The following is a 17040-nucleotide window of genomic DNA, read 5'->3' on the forward strand; positions in this document are numbered from 1 at the left end:
CGGGCGCTCATTGGCCGCCGCAGAGGCTCGCCACGGGCGCGTCAGCTGATTTTCGCCGGAGCCGCTGCGGGCGGCGCTCTCTGCGGCGCGGTCACGCGGTCGGGGCCGGGGCGCGGCGTCCGGTGACGGCACCCCCTAGAGCGGGGCGGAGATGAAACTTCCACAGAATATCCCACTTACAACACTGAGCTGTGGAAGGAATACGACTGCCGGCAGGGGCCTGATATTTCGCGGTATTTCCCAGCATGCTGCATTCCGCTATAGTGCTAGCGTTTTTGGCTCTATAGTTGATAGCTGTTCTTCACCACCGCTGGCAGTAGCGCTGCCGTTGTACATTTCCGGCGTCTGACGGACCGACGGCGGTCGTCCGGTCGTCGGTGTATGACCCATTGATCAACGTCCATTGGATACTGGCCGGTCACCCTCGCTGAGGTGGACTGTTCATAGGCAAACCGGGGACTGCAGTAGCTTGGACTATTCGTCAGCAGACTGGGAGGCTGCAGCAGCTTTGGTGACCCCGGATGTGACTGAGGGGATGAGGCGGGACGGAGGCGGGCAGGACGGAGGCGGGACGGGTGTCCTGGCGACCTTACCCGGCCGGTGCCTGGCCCGGAACCACGTCCGTCCCTGAACTGACCTCTGTCCGTCCCCTGATCTGACCCCTATCCGTCCCCTGAACAGATCTCTGTCCGTCCCCTGATCTGACCCCTGTCCGTCCCTTGAGCTGGCGGCCGTCCGGTGTGTCGGCCGCGGTACGGAGCAGCTGACTTCGTCTGAGGTCTGAGCGGAGTTGTCGGTCTCCGTCTGAGGTCTGAGCGGAGTTCTCGGTCTGTATCTGACTCTCTGACCCCGTCAGGTGTCCGTGTGACCCCTTTGACCTCTGACCTATGACCGCGCCCACCTGACCTCCATTTGACTTCAGGGTCGAATCTGACCTCGTTTTGGCATCCACCGGTCGTCTCTGAAATTCACAATCGACTCTGTCATCTGTGTGACCCGGGCAACCTCTGTATGACCTCGGTATGACCGGTTGGTGTCTGGTTTGATCTGTGTATGATGTGTGACCTCTCTGATTGACCGGGGACTATCGTTATGACCTCTTTATGACCTCCATATGGCCTCTGTGACCGGCAGGTATCCGGTACTCGATGGACGTCTATATGGCCTCTATATGACCTCTAATGACCTCTGTGACCGGCAGGTATCCGCTACTCGATGGACGTCTATATGACCTCCATATGACCTCAATATGACCTCCATATGACCTCTGTGACCGGCAGGTATCCGGTACTCGATGGACGTCTGCACGGACGAGGTCAAGGCCCTCTCCGCGCTGATGACCTTCAAGTGCGCCTGCGTCGACGTGCCCTTCGGTAGGTGTGAACCGGCCCTTAGCGCTATCACTGCTCAGAGTGAATCGGCCCTTAGTGGTCCAGTGTGCTCTGTGTGAACTGGGGCTCCTGTCAGCGGGATCGCTGCACTGTAAATTAGTCCTCTGAGTACTGTAGAAATAATATTTCAGCGTGGGTGAGCTCAGACTGTGCTCCGTGTGTGGTCAGCTCTGTGTTCTGTGTGTGGTCAGCTCTGTGTTCTGTGTGTGGTCTGCTCTGTGTTCCGTGTGTGGTCACCTGTGTGTTTTCTGTTCCCCAGGCGGCGCCAAGGCCGGTATTCGTATCGACCCGTTCAAGTATTCGGAGCACGAGCTGGAGAAGATCACCCGCCGATTCACGCTGGAGCTGGCCAAGAAGGGCTTCATCGGTGAGGACGGCGGCGGCGGGCGGGTGGGAGCTGGGATCTGAACACTGCACTGCGGCCGCTGTGCCACTCCGGGGTCTCCGGTGTACGCCGTGCGCCACTCCGGGGTCTCCGGTGTACGCCGTGCGCCACTCCGGGGTCTCCGGTGTACGCCGTGCGCCACTCCGGGGTCTCCGGTGTACGCCGTGTGGCTCTCCGGGGTCTCCGGTGTACGCCGTGTGGTTCTCCGGTGCGTCTCTGGCGCTGTGTGGTTTGTTGTCGGGCCGCTGGCTCTTTGCACCCTGTGTTCCGCCGCGCTGTGTTCTGTCGCCCAGTGCTCTGCCGTCAGCTGTGTTCCTCCGCGCTGTGTTCCTCCGCGCTGTGTTCCTCCGCGCTGTGCTCCCTCTGCGCTGTGTTCCGCCGCGCTGTGTTCTGTCGCCCAGTGCTCTGCCGTCAGCTGTGTTCCTCCGCGCTGTGTTCCTCCGCGCTGTGTTCCTCCGCGCTGTGTTCCTCCGCGCTGTGCTCCCTCTGCGCTGTGTTCCGCCGCGCTGTGTTCTGTCGCCCTGTGCTCTGCCGTCAGCAGAGCACAGCGTGTGTTCTCCGTGTTCCTCCGCGCTGTGTTCCGCCGCGCTGTGCACCTTCTGCGCTGTGTTCCGGCGCGCCGGCCGCTCTGACCCCTGTCTCGGTCCGTTGACAGGACCGGGTATCGACGTTCCGGCGCCCGACATGGGAACCGGAGAGCGGGAGATGGCCTGGATCGCCGACACGTACGCCAAGACCATCGGTGAGAGAGGGGGGAGAGCGACAGGGGCAGAGGGAGGAGGGCAGTGGAGGGGCGGGAGATGGCCTGGATCGCTGACACGTACGCCAAGACCATCGGTGAGAGAGGGGGGAGAGCGACAGGGGCAGAGGGAGGAGGGCAGTGGAGGGGCGGGAGATGGCCTGGATCGCCGACACGTACGCCAAGACCATTGGTGAGAGGGGGCCGCGGCAGGCCAGGGACTGCCAGAGGAGCGGCAGGACTCCGCTACCTCCGCGGCAGTCCGGGCAGGACCAGGGGAGTGGAGGGAGGACCTCCCCTCGTCCACCGGCGCCGGTGGGAGGGGGCTGAGAGCCGTCCGCACCGGGTGGACCGAGATCACCTGGACTTAAACGCGAACTGACTTTGAGGTCACCTGCCCATTAACCTGATCTGACCGTACCCCGTCCGTCGGCAGGTCATCTGGACATTAACGCGCACGCGTGTGTGACCGGCAAGCCGATCAACCAGGGCGGCATCCACGGCCGCGTCTCGGCCACAGGTCAGTGTGACACCCTATTCGGCCACAAGTCGGTGAAGCACCAAGCCTGTGTCTGTTTAGTGGTTCGAGTCTGATCAGCGTGTGGTGAAGGTTTCCAATATCTACACGGCTCTGTGTGTCCATGCCGTCAGCTTCCTCTGTCTGATCTGCGGTCCGTTGTCTGCTCGTCTGTCCGCTCCGGTTCCCCCTGGCCAACAGTACTACGCCCGTTTGTCTATCGGTCTCCCTGTCTCTTTCTTTCATCATCACTCCGTGTATTACTCCAATGCACAAAACGATCATGAAAAACATCTAGCTTAGTAATTTCTGTCTCTAAAAACATTTCTCTGATGTCTGCGACGCGTATGCGGTTCACGAGGCCGCGGCGTGTTCCACGGCCTCACAGGCCACTGTGTCCATCTGTCTGTGCCAGCTCTGGTCAGTCAGTCTATACGGCCTTGAGTCAGTCAGTCAGTCTGTCTGTATCTGTCCCTGTCTCTGTCTCTCTCTAACGAGCCCCCGTTCTCTCAGGCCGCGGCGTGTTCCACGGTCTCACAGGCCGCGCTCTGTCTCTCTGTCTGTCTGTGTCTCTCTGGCTGTCTGTCTGTCTCTATCTGTCTCAGTCTCTGTCCCTCTGTAACTCGCCCCCGCTCTCTCAGGCCGCGGCGTGTTCCACGGTCTCACAGGCCGCGCTCTGTCTCTCTGTCTGTCTGTATCTGTCTCTGTCTCTGTCCCTCTGTAACTCGCCCCCCGCTCTCTCAGGCCGCGGCGTGTTCCACGGTCTGGAGAACTTTATCATGGAGGCCAACTACATGTCAATGATCGGCCACACGCCCGGCTGGGGCGGCAAGACGTTCATCATCCAGGTGAGAGACGGGCCCGGCTGGGGCGGCAAGACGTTCATCATCCAGGTGAGAGACGGGCCCGGCTGGGGCGGCAAGACGTTCATCATTCAGGTGAGAGACAGGCCCGGCTGGGGCGGCAAGACGTTCATCATCCAGGTGAGAGACGGGCCCGGCTGGGGCGGCAAGACGTTCATCATCCAGGTGAGAGACGGGCCCGGCTGGGGCGGCAAGACGTTCATCATCCAGGTGAGAGACGGGCCCGGCTGGGGCGGCAAGACGTTCATCATCCAGGTGAGAGACGGGCCCGGCTGGGGCGGCAAGACGTTCATCATCCAGGTGAGAGACGGGCCCGGCTGGGGCGGCAAGACGTTCATCATCCAGGTGAGAGACGGGCCCGGCTGGGGCGGCAAGACGTTCATCATCCAGGTGAGAGACGGGCCCGGCTGGGGCGGCAAGACGTTCATCATCCAGGTGAGAGACGGGCCCGGCTGGGGCGGCAAGACGTTCATCATCCAGGTGAGAGACGGGCCCGGCTGGGGCGGCAAGACGTTCATCATCCAGGTGAGAGACGGGCCCGGCTGGGGCGGCAAGACGTTCATCATCCAGGTGAGAGACGGGCCCGGCTGGGGCGGCAAGACGTTCATCATCCAGGTGAGAGACGGGCCCGACTGGGGCGGCAAGACGTTCATCATCCAGGTGAGAGACGGGCCCGGCTGGGGCGGCAAGACGTTCATCATCCAGGTGAGAGACGGGCCCGGCTGGGGCGGCAAGACGTTCATCATCCAGGTGAGAGACGGGCCCGGCTGGGGCGGCAAGACGTTCATCATCCAGGTGAGAGACGGACCCGGCTGGGGCGGCAAGACGTTCATCATCCAGGTGAGAGACGGGCCCGGCTGGGGCGGCAAGACGTTCATCATCCAGGTGAGAGACCGGCCCGGCTGGGGCGGCAAGACGTTCATCATCCAGGTGAGAGACGGGCCCGGCTGGGGCGGCAAGACGTTCATCATTCAGGTGAGAGACGGGCCCGGCGGGCGGGGCGCGGGAGTACTGCCTCACCGACGCCCGGCTGGGGCGGCAAGACGTTCATCATTCAGGTGAGAGACGGGCCCGGCTGGGGCGGCAAGACGTTCATCATCCAGGTGAGAGACGGGCCCGGCTGGGGCGGCAAGACGTTCATCATCCAGGTGAGAGACGGGCCCGGCTGGGGCGGCAAGACGTTCATCATTCAGGTGAGAGACGGGCCCGGCTGGGGCGGCAAGACGTTCATCATCCAGGTGAGAGACGGGCCCGGCTGGGGCGGCAAGACGTTCATCGTCCAGGTGAGAGACGGGCCCGGCTGTGGCGGCAAGACGTTCATCATTCAGGTGAGAGACGGGCCTGGCTGGGGCGGCAAGACCTTCATCATTCAGGTGAGAGACGGGCCCGGCTGGGGCGGCAAGACGTTCATCATTCAGGTGAGAGACGGGCCCGGCGGGCGGGGCGCGGGAGTACTGCCTCACCGACGCCCGGCTGGGGCGGCAAGACGTTCATCATTCAGGTGAGAGACGGGCCCGGCTGGGGCGGCAAGACGTTCATCATCCAGGTGAGAGACGGGCCCGGCTGGGGCGGCAAGACGTTCATCATCCAGGTGAGAGACGGGCCCGGCTGGGGCGGCAAGACGTTCATCATTCAGGTGAGAGACGGGCCCGGCTGGGGCGGCAAGACGTTCATCATCCAGGTGAGAGACGGGCCCGGCTGGGGCGGCAAGACGTTCATCATCCAGGTGAGAGACGGGCCCGGCTGGGGCGGCAAGACGTTCATCATTCAGGTGAGAGACGGGCCCGGCTGGGGCGGCAAGACGTTCATCATTCAGGTGAGAGACGGGCCCGGCGGACCGGCGGGGGAGTACTGCATCACCGGGCCGCTGTGTGACCGCCGGCGGAGCCCCGCCCGACGGTCATAGGGAGTCCTGCGCGTGCATATCGAGATCCCCAACTGACTGCCGGGCCACTCAGTCCAGCGGTCTTCAAACGGGCGGCTCCTGCACCTGCGCACGTGCACCCTAACCCCAACCGTGATGCATGGGAACACATCCACGTATTGGCCAAGCTTCAGTGCAATTGGTCCATACAGTGCAGAGCTGTGGTAAGGGGAACTATGCGAGCGCCGTTTTACTTTGCACAGTGCACGTCTCGCGGTGGTCACCCAGACACCATATTTAGTGATACTCTGCCCGCTGCCTCATGGTGAAAGGGATGAGACTACCGAACATAGCAGACCGCGAGTCAGCCGGCTCAGCGCGGTAGCTGAGATAGGAGGGGCATTCCACGATAGATCGTACCACTTTTTTCCAATTTGACACCCTCATCTCTCGGAATTTGACGAGAATTGGTCTAAGGGGTAATCAGGGGCTCTGAATCCACCTGTAACAATTTCAGGCTTATCAGATAAGTATTTTTTGAGTTATGGTGTATAACATTTTTTGGATCTTGCTTTGCAGCGCTAAGTTTGGCAGACTGTAACTCTAAGACGGATTATTCAAATGCCAAATGTTATATAGCATTGAACTTGCAATGAAACAGAGATTAATATGTATTTTTGAAATTTCGAAAAATACGCTATTTTTGATATATGACATATCGAGTTTTCTTTCATTTGTATTTTTTGAACTTTGGGACCAAATTTTTTTGAATTTTTATTTCTTTAAAAAAATATTTGGCTCATTGTTAAGAAGTATGCAAAAAATTAGGAAGGTGTTCTTTCTATAAATGTATTTATTTTACGTCACGATAACGGTTTCGAATAGTGATTTCGGGAGGGGAGCTTACAAATGGCGTGGTAAAGCTGCCTAGTGACATCACGGGTTACTGAAATTTCAATTCAAGTCTGAGTCATCTGAAAAAAAAGTGAAAAGAGGGTTCATTCAACCCTCTTTCCTATAAGCGCGAGGGTGAAAAAGGCTGTTTGGTTCTGACATTGTTTTGGACGCCAATGACCATAGCTGTCCGAGATGAAAGTTACAGGACGCATACATGGTGTCCTCCAGAGGTCTCACAACTTGTATATCTGGGAATTTTTCAAGGTTACATGAGGTCAGGTTGGTCACGTGACATCACTGTTATAAATCAATGGGGAAATATAAAAACTGTTATTTTGGCGCCGAGAATGATCTAAAACTATCCCACGTACATGGTATCGTGATTTCATGCACTCTTTGCAAAGTTCAATGCTTTACTGTTGCATTGTTAACCTTGCGTGGCGTCATTTATGACGTCACTAGGGTCGTACGAGTTTTTCGTCAATAACTCCCGATCAAATCGAGCTAGAGAGTCGGGAAAGCCACCAATGGACTCGGGAAGACCTTCCGAATCGAATGATATGCCATATGATACCCTTTGCCCAGCTTCGTGACCTGAGGGGCTCTGACCTGACCTTGACCCGAGGTCAACTACTTAAGTTGACCTCACCCTAGCAAAAAGTATACCATTCGATGCACCTGAGCTAGGCGAACACAATGATGCCAAAATCGCGGCTCTGCGGCCATTTTTTGCGAAGTTATTTACTAAAAACCGCACCCGTAACTTCAGTCACGTGACCTGACCTCAGACGCTACCGGTTAACCTGAGACCTTAAAATCGGGTACCAATCGCTGCGACTTGTAACGGCACACACGCTCGTATTTTCCGCGATGCTCTAGCTCTATTAGAAGCGAAACGGCGTGCTGGGGTCGTATCAACCCCTCCGAAACCCATTTTGTTTGCGGGAAAATGAGGAACTTATAGAAAGAACACCTTTCTAATTTTTTGCATGTCGATTTGCAATGACATGAAGATTATTTTGAAAAAATAAAAATGTGAAAAATTTTGGGCCCAAAAGTCATTAGAGGCAAATGAAAAAAGATTAAGGTTTTTGCTCAACAATGAAATTTTTTCTTTGGAATTTTTAAATAGTAATATTAATTTTTGATTCATCGCAAGCTTAGTGTTGTTTACTTTTTGTTGGTTGCTTAACCCGTTCTTGAGTTATATGCCATCAAACTCACCGTTACATACCGAAGTTAAAAAAATGTAATGCAATATAACTAAAAAAGTTTTGATCTGAGAAGTCTGATATTTTGCCAGGCGTCTTTGGGGCCTATGCTTACCCCTAGGACCGATTTTCATTAAAATCTGAGAGATGAGGGTGACGGGCCTGGTACGATCTATCGTGGAATGCCCCAGGAGTCTCGCTAAGGCGTTACGCGCATACTAAAAATTATTGCTTTACACTATGAACGTTTCAGTTCGAGCTCGCAATCATCCTGTGACCCGCTGTGACCTATTTTGACCCGCTGTGACCCTCTGCGACCCGCTGTGACCCGCTGTGACCCGCTGTGACCCCGCTGTGACTCGGCAGGGTTTCGGTAACGTGGGTCTGCACACGATGCGCTACCTGCACCGGGCCGGCGCCACCTGTATCGGTATCAAGGAGGTAGACGGCTCCATCTACAACCCGGACGGCATGGACCCCAAGGTCAGTGTACAGGGGAGGGCACAGGGGTCAGCGGGGGGGGGGGGGGGCGGCTCCATCTACAACCCGGACGGCATGGACCCCAAGGTCAGTGTACAGGGGAGGGGTACAGGGGTCAGCGGGGGGGGGGACGGCTCCATCTACAATCCGGACGGCATGGACCCCAAGGTCAGTGTACAGGGGAGGGGTGCAGGGGTCAGCGGGGGGAGGGGCGGCTCCATCTACAACCCGGACGGCATGGACCCCAAGGTCAGTGTACAGGGGAGGGGTACAGGGATCAGCGGGGGGGACGGCTCCATCTACAACCCGGACGGCATGGACCCCAAGGTCAGTGTACAGGGGAGGGGTACAGGGGTCAGCGGGGGGGGGGGACGGCTCCATCTACAACCCGGACGGCATGGACCCCAAGGTCAGTGTACAGGGGAGGGGTACAGGGGTCAGCGGGGGGGGGGGGACGGCTCCATCTACAATCCGGACGGCATGGACCCCAAGGTCAGTGTACAGGGGAGGGGTACAGGGGTCAGCGGGGGAGGGGAGGGGACGGCTCCATCTACAACCCGGACGGCATGGACCCCAAGGTCAGTGTACAGGGGAGGGGTACAGGGGTCTAGCGGGGGGGCGGCTCCATCTACAACCCGGACGGCATGGACCCCAAGGTCAGTGTACAGGGGAGGGGTACAGGGGTCAGCGGGGGGGGGGGGGCGGCGGCTCCATCTACAAACCGGACGGCATGGACCCCAGGGTCACCACACAAAGCGGGAAGGGAGTTACGAAAGTCAACATATTGGGGCACTGAGGATAGGGTGCGGTGGTCCTAGTTCAGGTAGCTGGGACACGAGTGGCCCCGCTGATAGGTAACTGAAACTACTGATGTCGGACGCCGCCCACAGATCGAGCTGGAGGACTGAGACTGACTGTGCCTGTGTGTCTGACTGTCTGCTTGACTGCCTCTCTGCCTGCATGTCTGTCTGTCTGTCTCTGTCTGACTCTGTATGTCTGTCCACCGCCCACAGGAGCTGGAAGACTGTCTGTATGTCTGACTGCCTGTCACTGTCCGTCCCACAGGAGCTGGAGGACTGGGTCTGACTGTCTGTATAGCTGACTGTTACTATATCTGACTGTCCGTTCCTGCCCGTCCCACAGGAGCTGGAGGACTGGAAGCTGGAGCACGGCACCATCAACAACTTCCCGGGCGCGCAGGCGTACACGGGCGAGGACCTGTTGCTGGAGAAGTGCGACATCCTCGTGCCGGCCGCCGTCGAGAAGGCCATCCACAGCGGAAACGCCAGCAAAGTGCAGGCCAAGGTACCGCGGCCGCCGGGCAGTGCGGGCTGTGGCGGGAGGGAGGGAGGGATACGGTACAGTACAGTGAGTATGTGGTGCGGGTGCAGTGGTTGATGAAGAAGCGGTACGGAGTACGGACTGGAGCGGTACCGCGGGGTACAGATCGGCAGTACCGGGCCCGGGTCCCCCAGTCCCCCCCCCCTCAGCGCTCAGTCCGCGCCTCTCAGTAGTGCTCGGTGATCGGTCCCTCAGTATCCCTGGTTTCCCTTCAAAACGTACAAATCTTTCGGTCCATCAGTGTCTGTTCGCGCCCCTCCCCTCAGCTAGGCACCGCCCGCTGACCCTGTGTGTATGTTTGTGTGTGTTTTTCTCAGATCATCGGCGAGGCGGCTAACGGACCCATCACTCCGGCGGCCGACAAAATTCTGCAGGAGAACGGCGTGCTGGTCATCCCCGACCTGTACCTCAACGCCGGTACGGACCCGAGACACAGGGAATACAGCGGAGACACAGGGAGACACAGGGAGAGGCAGCTGGGGGGGGGGAGATACAGGGGAAACACAGAACGGCGTGCTGGTCATCCCCGACCTCTACCTCAACGCCGGTACGAACCCGAGACACAGGGAGAGACAGCTGGGGGAGACACAGGGAGGCACAATATGGAGACACAGGAGAGACAGGGAGACACAGAGAGCGGCGTGCTGGTCATCCCCGACCTCTACCTCAACGCCGGTACGAACCACGGCGGGAAACACAGGGAAACACAGAGCGGCGTGCTGGTCATCCCCGACCTCTACCTCAACACCGGTACGAACCCGAGACACAGGAGAGACAGGGAGACACAGGGGAGAGACACAGAGCGGCGTGCTGGTCATCCCCGACCTGTACCTGAGGTACGAACCCGGGACACAGGGGAACACAGGGGAGACAGGGGAGACACACAGAGCGGCGTGCTGGTCATCCCCGACCTGTATCTCAACGCCGGTACGGAACCGTCACAGGGGAGAGACAGGGGAATACAGGGGAGAGACAGGGAGCTAAACAGGGGGGACACAGGGAGCTACAGGGGGAACACAGGGAGCTACAGGGGGAACACAGGGAGCTACAGGGGAGACACAGAGAGCGGCGTGCTGGTCATTCCCGATCTGTACCTGAGGTACGAACTACAAACCTCGATAGTGGGAGCTGTGGGTCAGGAGTTGTGAGTCACAGTGCGGTGCCTCTGACGGTTCGTGTTGTGTCGGACAGGCGGTGTGGCGGTCTGTGTGACACGAGTTCCTGTGACAGTCCCTCCCTCTGACAGCCCGTGTTGTGGCCGACAGGTGGTGTGACGGTCTGTGTGACACGAGTCCCGTGACTGTCCCTCCCTCTGACAGCCGCTGTTGTGTCGGACAGGCGGTGTGACGGTCTGTGTGACACGAGTTCCTGTGACAGTCCCTCCCTCTGACAGCCCGTGTTGTGTCTGACAGGCGGTGTGACGGTCTGTGTGACACGAGTCCCGTGACGGTCCCTCCCTCTGACAGCCGCTGTTGTGTCTGACAGGTGGTGTGACGGTCTGTGTGACACGAGTTCCTGTGACAGTCCCTCCCTCTGACAGCCCGTGTTGTGTCGGACAGGCGGTGTGACGGTCTGTGTGACACGAGTCCCGTGACGGTCCCTCCCTCTGACAGCCGCTGTTGTGTCTGACAGGTGGTGTGACGGTCTGTGTGACACGAGTTCCTGTGACGGTCTCTCCCTCTGACAGCCCGTGTTGTGTCGGACAGGCGGTGTGACGGTCTGTGTGACACGAGTCCCGTGACGGTCCCTCCCTCTGACAGTTCGTGCTGTGTCGGACAGGTGGTGTGACAGTCACCGTGACGGTCCCTCCCTCTGACAGAGTTCGTGCTGTGTCTGACAGGTGGTGTGACGGTGTCGTACTTCGAGTGGCTCAAGAACCTGAACCACGTCAGCTACGGCCGGCTGACGTTCAAATATGAGAAGGACTCGAACCACCACCTGCTCGGTAAGCCGGCCGGGACACCCCCGCAGCCGGCCCGGCGGCCCAGACACCGGCGCTCCGCCACCCTCCCCAGCCACCCACAACGCCCCTGGAGCGCGCCAGGCCGGGGTCACGGCACGCGCTTACCGCTAGTCCGAGCTCTACAGTGCGCTGTTTTCGCCATTCTGAGACGTGTTTCTAATCCGTTGCTCTGGCCTTATCGTCCCGATTCTTACTGCTTCTGGTGTTCGCTTCCGAGTTCCGACCCTTGTTCCTTATTCCACCGTTGTCTCCTCGTGGTCCCGTTGCGCATTCCTGACGCCTTTTGATACTTGTTTTATGCTTTCGGCGTCTGACCAGACCCCGCGCCCGCCTGCCCTGCGTCCTGCGTGGCCGTCCTGACCTCTCTGTGTCTGACCTGGGTCCTGACCTGTGCCCCGGCTGACCTAACTCCGCGTCTGACCTGGCCGTTCCGCTCTGTGCCGACAGACTCTGTCCAGGAGTCTCTCGAGCACTACTTATCTCGGAACCAGTCAGGCAAGCCTCCCGCCTCTCCTACCTAACTGTTCCACTCTCTCTAACGTAACTCCTCGCTTCCCTCCTCAATCGTCTGCCTCTCTCTGCTCTCTCCGCTCTCTCCGCTCTCTCCGCTCTCTCCTCCCGTCTGCCGGCCTCCGTCTCTCTTTCCGCTCCAGTCCCTCTCTGAGGCCTATCACATCTCCTGTCCCCGACTGTATCCGGCTAGTCTTTTTCCCACTTATCCCACTATTCCCCCAGACCCACCTGGCTATTTGTCCCGATTATTGTCCCACCTGGCCCGGACTCTACCCGATCAGCAACTACTAATGTCAACTCGAGCTCGGTTCCCATCACTGTCTCAGTTCCCACCTATCCTGACCCTCCTAATATCAACCCTGCTGTCACTTAGCATGGCCCTGCACTCCAAGCCCACTCACAGCCCTGCTTGATTAACTGTGATTTCTGTAGTTAGCCAGGTAAATGTGGTCCTTCACATCGTATTTCTAGCTAACCCGTCCAGGCCGCAGTAGTGTTCCCAGTTTTAACCCGTTTAGGGGGACATTTCCACCCAGACCTGTTCGTGTTCACTGTTCACCGTGCCTAGGTGGGCTCGGCTAGTGCGCTGACTGATGGTGCTCGGTGCCGTCCCTAGAGTGTTCTGCCCTGTGTACTGCTCCTGTTTGCCGTCCCTGTGTAACGTCCTGTGTAACTGCCCTGTGTTTTGTCCCGTGTTCTGTCCTGTGTACTGCTCCTGTTTGCCGTCCCTGTGTACCGTCCTAGTGTGTACTGCCCAGTGCACCGTGATGCCTGCGGTGCTGTCGCTGCCTGCCGTCCCTGTGAACCCCGGGTGTCTGCCGAATCCCCTGCTCGCGCTCAGCGCCGACTGTGACTGCCGCCTGGAGCACTGGAGCAGCCGGCGACCGGTCAGCTCTGCGGGCGGTGGCGGCGTGTCCGTGCCTCTCCGTGTCTCTCTGCGTCTGACTGTGTTCGACTGTATCTCTGTCTGACTGTCCGTGTCTGACTCACTGTATCCGTCTGTCGGCAGAGTCCGTCCAGGAATCTCTGGAGCGACGGTTCGGCAGGGTCGGAGGCAAAATCCCCATCACGCCCTCGTCGTCCTTCCAGAAGCGGATCGCGGTGAGTGCCTGACCGCGGGTCTGTCCAGTGTCTGCCCGCGGGTCTGTCCAGTGTCTGTCCAGTGCCTGCCCGCGGGTCTGTCCAGTGTCTGTCCAGTGTCTGACGGCGGGTCTGTCCAGTGCCTGCCCGCGGTCCGCCGGGTCGGTGCCTGCCCACGGGCGGGCCCGCCGGGTGGGGACCGCGGCCCGGTGCCTGCCGCGGCGCCGGCGCCGGACCGGGCCGGGACGAGGCTGACGCGCGCCAGTAGCTCGATTCCGTGCCGGTCACTGACCGACTGTTGTGACCGCAGTCTGTAAACTGTCCGAACTCCGACTAGCAGTCTGTTGGGGGTCGAGTCGTGCTCGTGTGGACGGGCGGGTGGCGAGTGGCCTTGTGTACCCGCTGTCCTTCCGTCCGTCACTGAGATCGTCTTGTCTGTCCGTCACTGAGACCTTGTCCGTCTGTCTGTCCGTCACTAAGACCGTCTGTCCGTCACTGAGACCGTCTGTCCGTCGCTGAATCGTCTGTCTGTCTGTTTGTCCGTCACTGAAACCGTCTGTCTGTCCGTCACCGAGACCGTCTGTCCGTCACTGAGACCGTCTGTCCGTCACTGAGACCGTCTGTCCGTCTGTCTGTCCGTCACTGAGACCGTCTGTCCGTCTGTCTGTCCGTCACTGAGACCTTGTCCGTCTGTCTGTCCGTCACTAAGACCGTCTGTCCGTCACTGAGACCGTCTGTCCGTCACTGAATCGTCTGTCTGTTTGTCCGTCACTGAAACCGTCTGTCTGTCCGTCACTGAGACCGTCTGTCCGTCACTGAATCGTCTGTCTGTCTGTTTGTCCGTCACTGAAACCGTCTGTCTGTCCGTCACTGAGACCGTCTGTCCGTCACTGAATCGTCTGTCTGTCTGTTTGTCCGTCACTGAAACCGTCTGTCTGTCCGTCACTGAGACCGTCTGTCCGTCACTAAGACCGTCTGCCCGTCTGTCTGTCCGTCACTGAGACCGTCTGTCCGTCTGTCTGTCCGTCACTGAGACCTTGTCCGTCTGTCTGTCCGTCACTAAGACCGTCTGTCCGTCACTGAGACCGTCTGTCCGTCACTGAATCGTCTGTCTGTCTGTTTGTCCGTCACTGAAACCGTCTGTCTGTCCGTCACTGAGACCGTCTGTCCGTCACTGAGACCGTCTGTCCGTCACTGAGACCGTCTGTCCGTCACTGAGACCGTCTGTCCGTCTGTCCGTCACTGAGACTTTCTGTCCGTTACTGAGACCTTCTGTCCGTCTGTCTGTCCGTCACTAAGACCGCCACTCCGTCACTAAAACCGTCTGCCCGTCACTGAGACCGTCTGTCCGTCTGTCCGTCACTGAGACCGTCAGTCCGTCACTAAGACCCTCAGTTAGTCTGTGGGTCACTGAGCCTGTCTGTCTGTCTGCCGCAGGGTGCCTCGGAGAAGGACATTGTCCACTCGGGCCTGGACTACACCATGGAGCGCTCGGCACGGGTGAGTAGTAGTACCGTAGTTGTGGTAGTAGTAGTAGTATCGGAGAAGGACATTGTCCACTCGGGCCTGGACTACACCATGGAGCGCTCGGCACGGGTGAGTAGTAGTATCGTAGTAGTGGTAGTAGTAGTAGCAGAAGTAGTAGTAGTAGTAGTAGTAGTAGTATCGGAGGACATTGTCCACTCGGGCCTGGACTACACCATGGAGCGCTCGGCGCGGGTGAGTAGTAGTATCGTAGTAACTAGTAGTAGTAGTAGTAGTAGTATCGGAGGACATTGTCCACTCGGGCCTGGACTACACCATGGAGCGCTCGGCGCGGGTGAGTAGTAGTATCGTAATAGTATCGTAGTAGTATCGTAGTAGTAGCAGAAGTAGTAGTGGTAGTATCGGAGAAGGACATTGTCCACTCTGGCCTGGACCACACCAAGATACCTATAAGAAACAGGTAGACCCGATGTTCGAAAGTAAAGCCCCAGTCACAAATCTGACGCACCTGTGACATTTCCTGACACCCACGTGATTTTTGTGATAACTTCTGTTTTTTTTGCGATGTTTTGACCTTATTGAAGGTATTAAAAGCTCGAATTGAATGATTAATGTTGTTTAAAGCAGCATATTATTATAATTATATTAGTAAATTATCGATAAACTGTTTATAGTTAGCAGGTCACTTGATTGCTACCAGATTCTCTGCTCAGATAGCATCTTTTCAACTTCGATTTTGAACACTTTTTACCTTCCTTGAGGCCAAATGATGGACGGTTTGAGGCACACGATGAAACGCTGAATCTATTGATGCCAAAAGTTTACCGTTTTTTGCATTTTTAGACTAGTAGGTATATCGTGGCCCAAACTTTGACCATTTTGTGTGTAAACCCTATGGTGAATGGAAAACTTCACGCCCAGCTGACGACATTACTGTGCTACCAAATCGTGTTTGGTGGGGGTCGGACCACACCATGGAGCGCTCGGCGCGGGTGAGCACTCCGCCCCGCCCGGGACAGGCAGTGTGGGACTCAGCCGCCCAGCGCGGCGCCGCAGGCGGAACACTGTCCCGCCCGCCGGTGAACCGAGACGTCAACTACTCTGTGACCTGACCGTACCCACTGCCCCGTGATCTGAGCTGTGGCCTGAGCTGTGTCCGGACCCCCGTGACCTGAGCTGTGACCTGACCGTACCCTCTGCCCCGTGACCAGAGCCTGAGCTGTGACCGGACCCCTGTGACCTGAGCTGTGACCTGACCGTACCCTCTGCCCGGTGATCTGAGCTGTGGCCTGAGCTGTGTCCGGACCCCCGTGACCTGACACTGTGACCGGACCCCGTGACCTGAGCTGTGACCGGACCCCCGTGACCGGAGCTGTGTCCAGACCCCCGTGATCTGAGCTGTGTCCGGACCCCGTGACCTGACACTGTGACCGGACCTGTGACCTGACCGCACCCACTGCCCGGTGACCCGAGCTGTGACCGGACCCCCGTGACCTGAGCTGTGACCGGACTCCTGTGACCTGACCGCACCCATTGTGTCCCGCAGGCCATCATGAGCACGGCGTCCAAGTACAACCTGGGCCTGGACCTGCGCACGGCCGCCTACATCAACTCCATCCAGAAAATATTCACCACCTACGCAGAGGCCGGCTTCACCTTCACCTAAACGGGCCGCCGGCTCCTACCACAGGTGCTGATCTGCCGCGGCGGCCGGCTCCTACCACAGGTGCTGATCTGCCGCGGCGGCCGGCTCCTACCACAGGTGCTGATCTGCCGCGGCGGCCGGCTCCTACCGTTGGTGCTGATCTGTCTCGGCGGCCGGCTGCTGTCCGAGCGCCGGTGCCAGTCTGTGCGGTGTGAGTGTGGGCGCGCGTGGCCGGCGGTCGGCCGGCCGCCGGCGCCGTCAGTATTGTTTCTGTTTCATTGACATGGCGTGATGAGATTTCCATCTTCACCTGGCTCTGGAGGGAGGCCGTCGCACTGGGCGGTGTCGGAGAGTAACCAATACATGCACCGTCACAGGTTAACGGCGAGTGTCGAACAACCAACAACACCGTCAGTGTCGGAGAATAACCAATACATGCACCGTGACAGGTCTCTGGAGAGTGTACGAGGATAGCCACATCACACTAGTATCGGAGAATATCCAATTCACACCGTCACCGTATCTGAGAATATCCCATACATACTGTCACAGTGTCGGGAGAATAACAATTACATATGCCGTCTCAGATCTCTGGGGATTGTCTGAGCATAGCCAATACACACCAACAGAGTGTCGGAGAATAACCAATACCTACGGTCACGGCCG

The 17040-nt window shown here is 58.4% G+C and overlaps 1 protein-coding gene across 10 annotated transcripts in view; it reads left to right on the forward strand.

The window, feature by feature from the left end:
* Positions 1–16826, forward strand: part of LOC122368613 (glutamate dehydrogenase, mitochondrial-like) — a 37504-nt gene extending 20678 nt beyond the window's left edge. For 5 of the 10 annotated variants that reach the window (XM_043342737.1, XM_043342739.1, XM_043342744.1 and 2 more), the window contains 13 exons: positions 1281–1373; positions 1651–1758; positions 2432–2518; positions 2952–3035; positions 3777–3880; positions 8234–8350; positions 9491–9652; positions 10006–10105; positions 11529–11633; positions 12099–12146; positions 13174–13265; positions 14682–14744; positions 16276–16826. In XM_043342737.1, the coding sequence (XP_043198672.1) occupies positions 1281–1373; positions 1651–1758; positions 2432–2518; positions 2952–3035; positions 3777–3880; positions 8234–8350; positions 9491–9652; positions 10006–10105; positions 11529–11633; positions 12099–12146; positions 13174–13265; positions 14682–14744; positions 16276–16395 (1283 nt within the window). In that variant the 3' untranslated portion in view covers positions 16396–16826. Of the gene's footprint in view, positions 1–1280; positions 1374–1650; positions 1759–2431; positions 2519–2951; positions 3036–3776; positions 3881–8233; positions 8351–9490; positions 9653–10005; positions 10106–11528; positions 11634–12098; positions 12147–13173; positions 13266–14681; positions 14745–14795; positions 14841–16275 lie in introns of all 10 variants that reach the window. The other 5 variants (XM_043342741.1, XM_043342743.1, XM_043342747.1 and 2 more) reach the window with 3 other exon arrangements.
* Positions 16827–17040: the final 214 nt, after the last annotated feature.

The sequence above is a fragment of the Amphibalanus amphitrite genome, unplaced genomic scaffold (assembly GCF_019059575.1).
Source record: "Amphibalanus amphitrite isolate SeventyFive unplaced genomic scaffold, NRLGWU_Aamphi_draft 000961F_arrow, whole genome shotgun sequence".
In the NCBI taxonomy this organism is placed as follows: domain Eukaryota; kingdom Metazoa; phylum Arthropoda; class Thecostraca; order Balanomorpha; family Balanidae; genus Amphibalanus; species Amphibalanus amphitrite.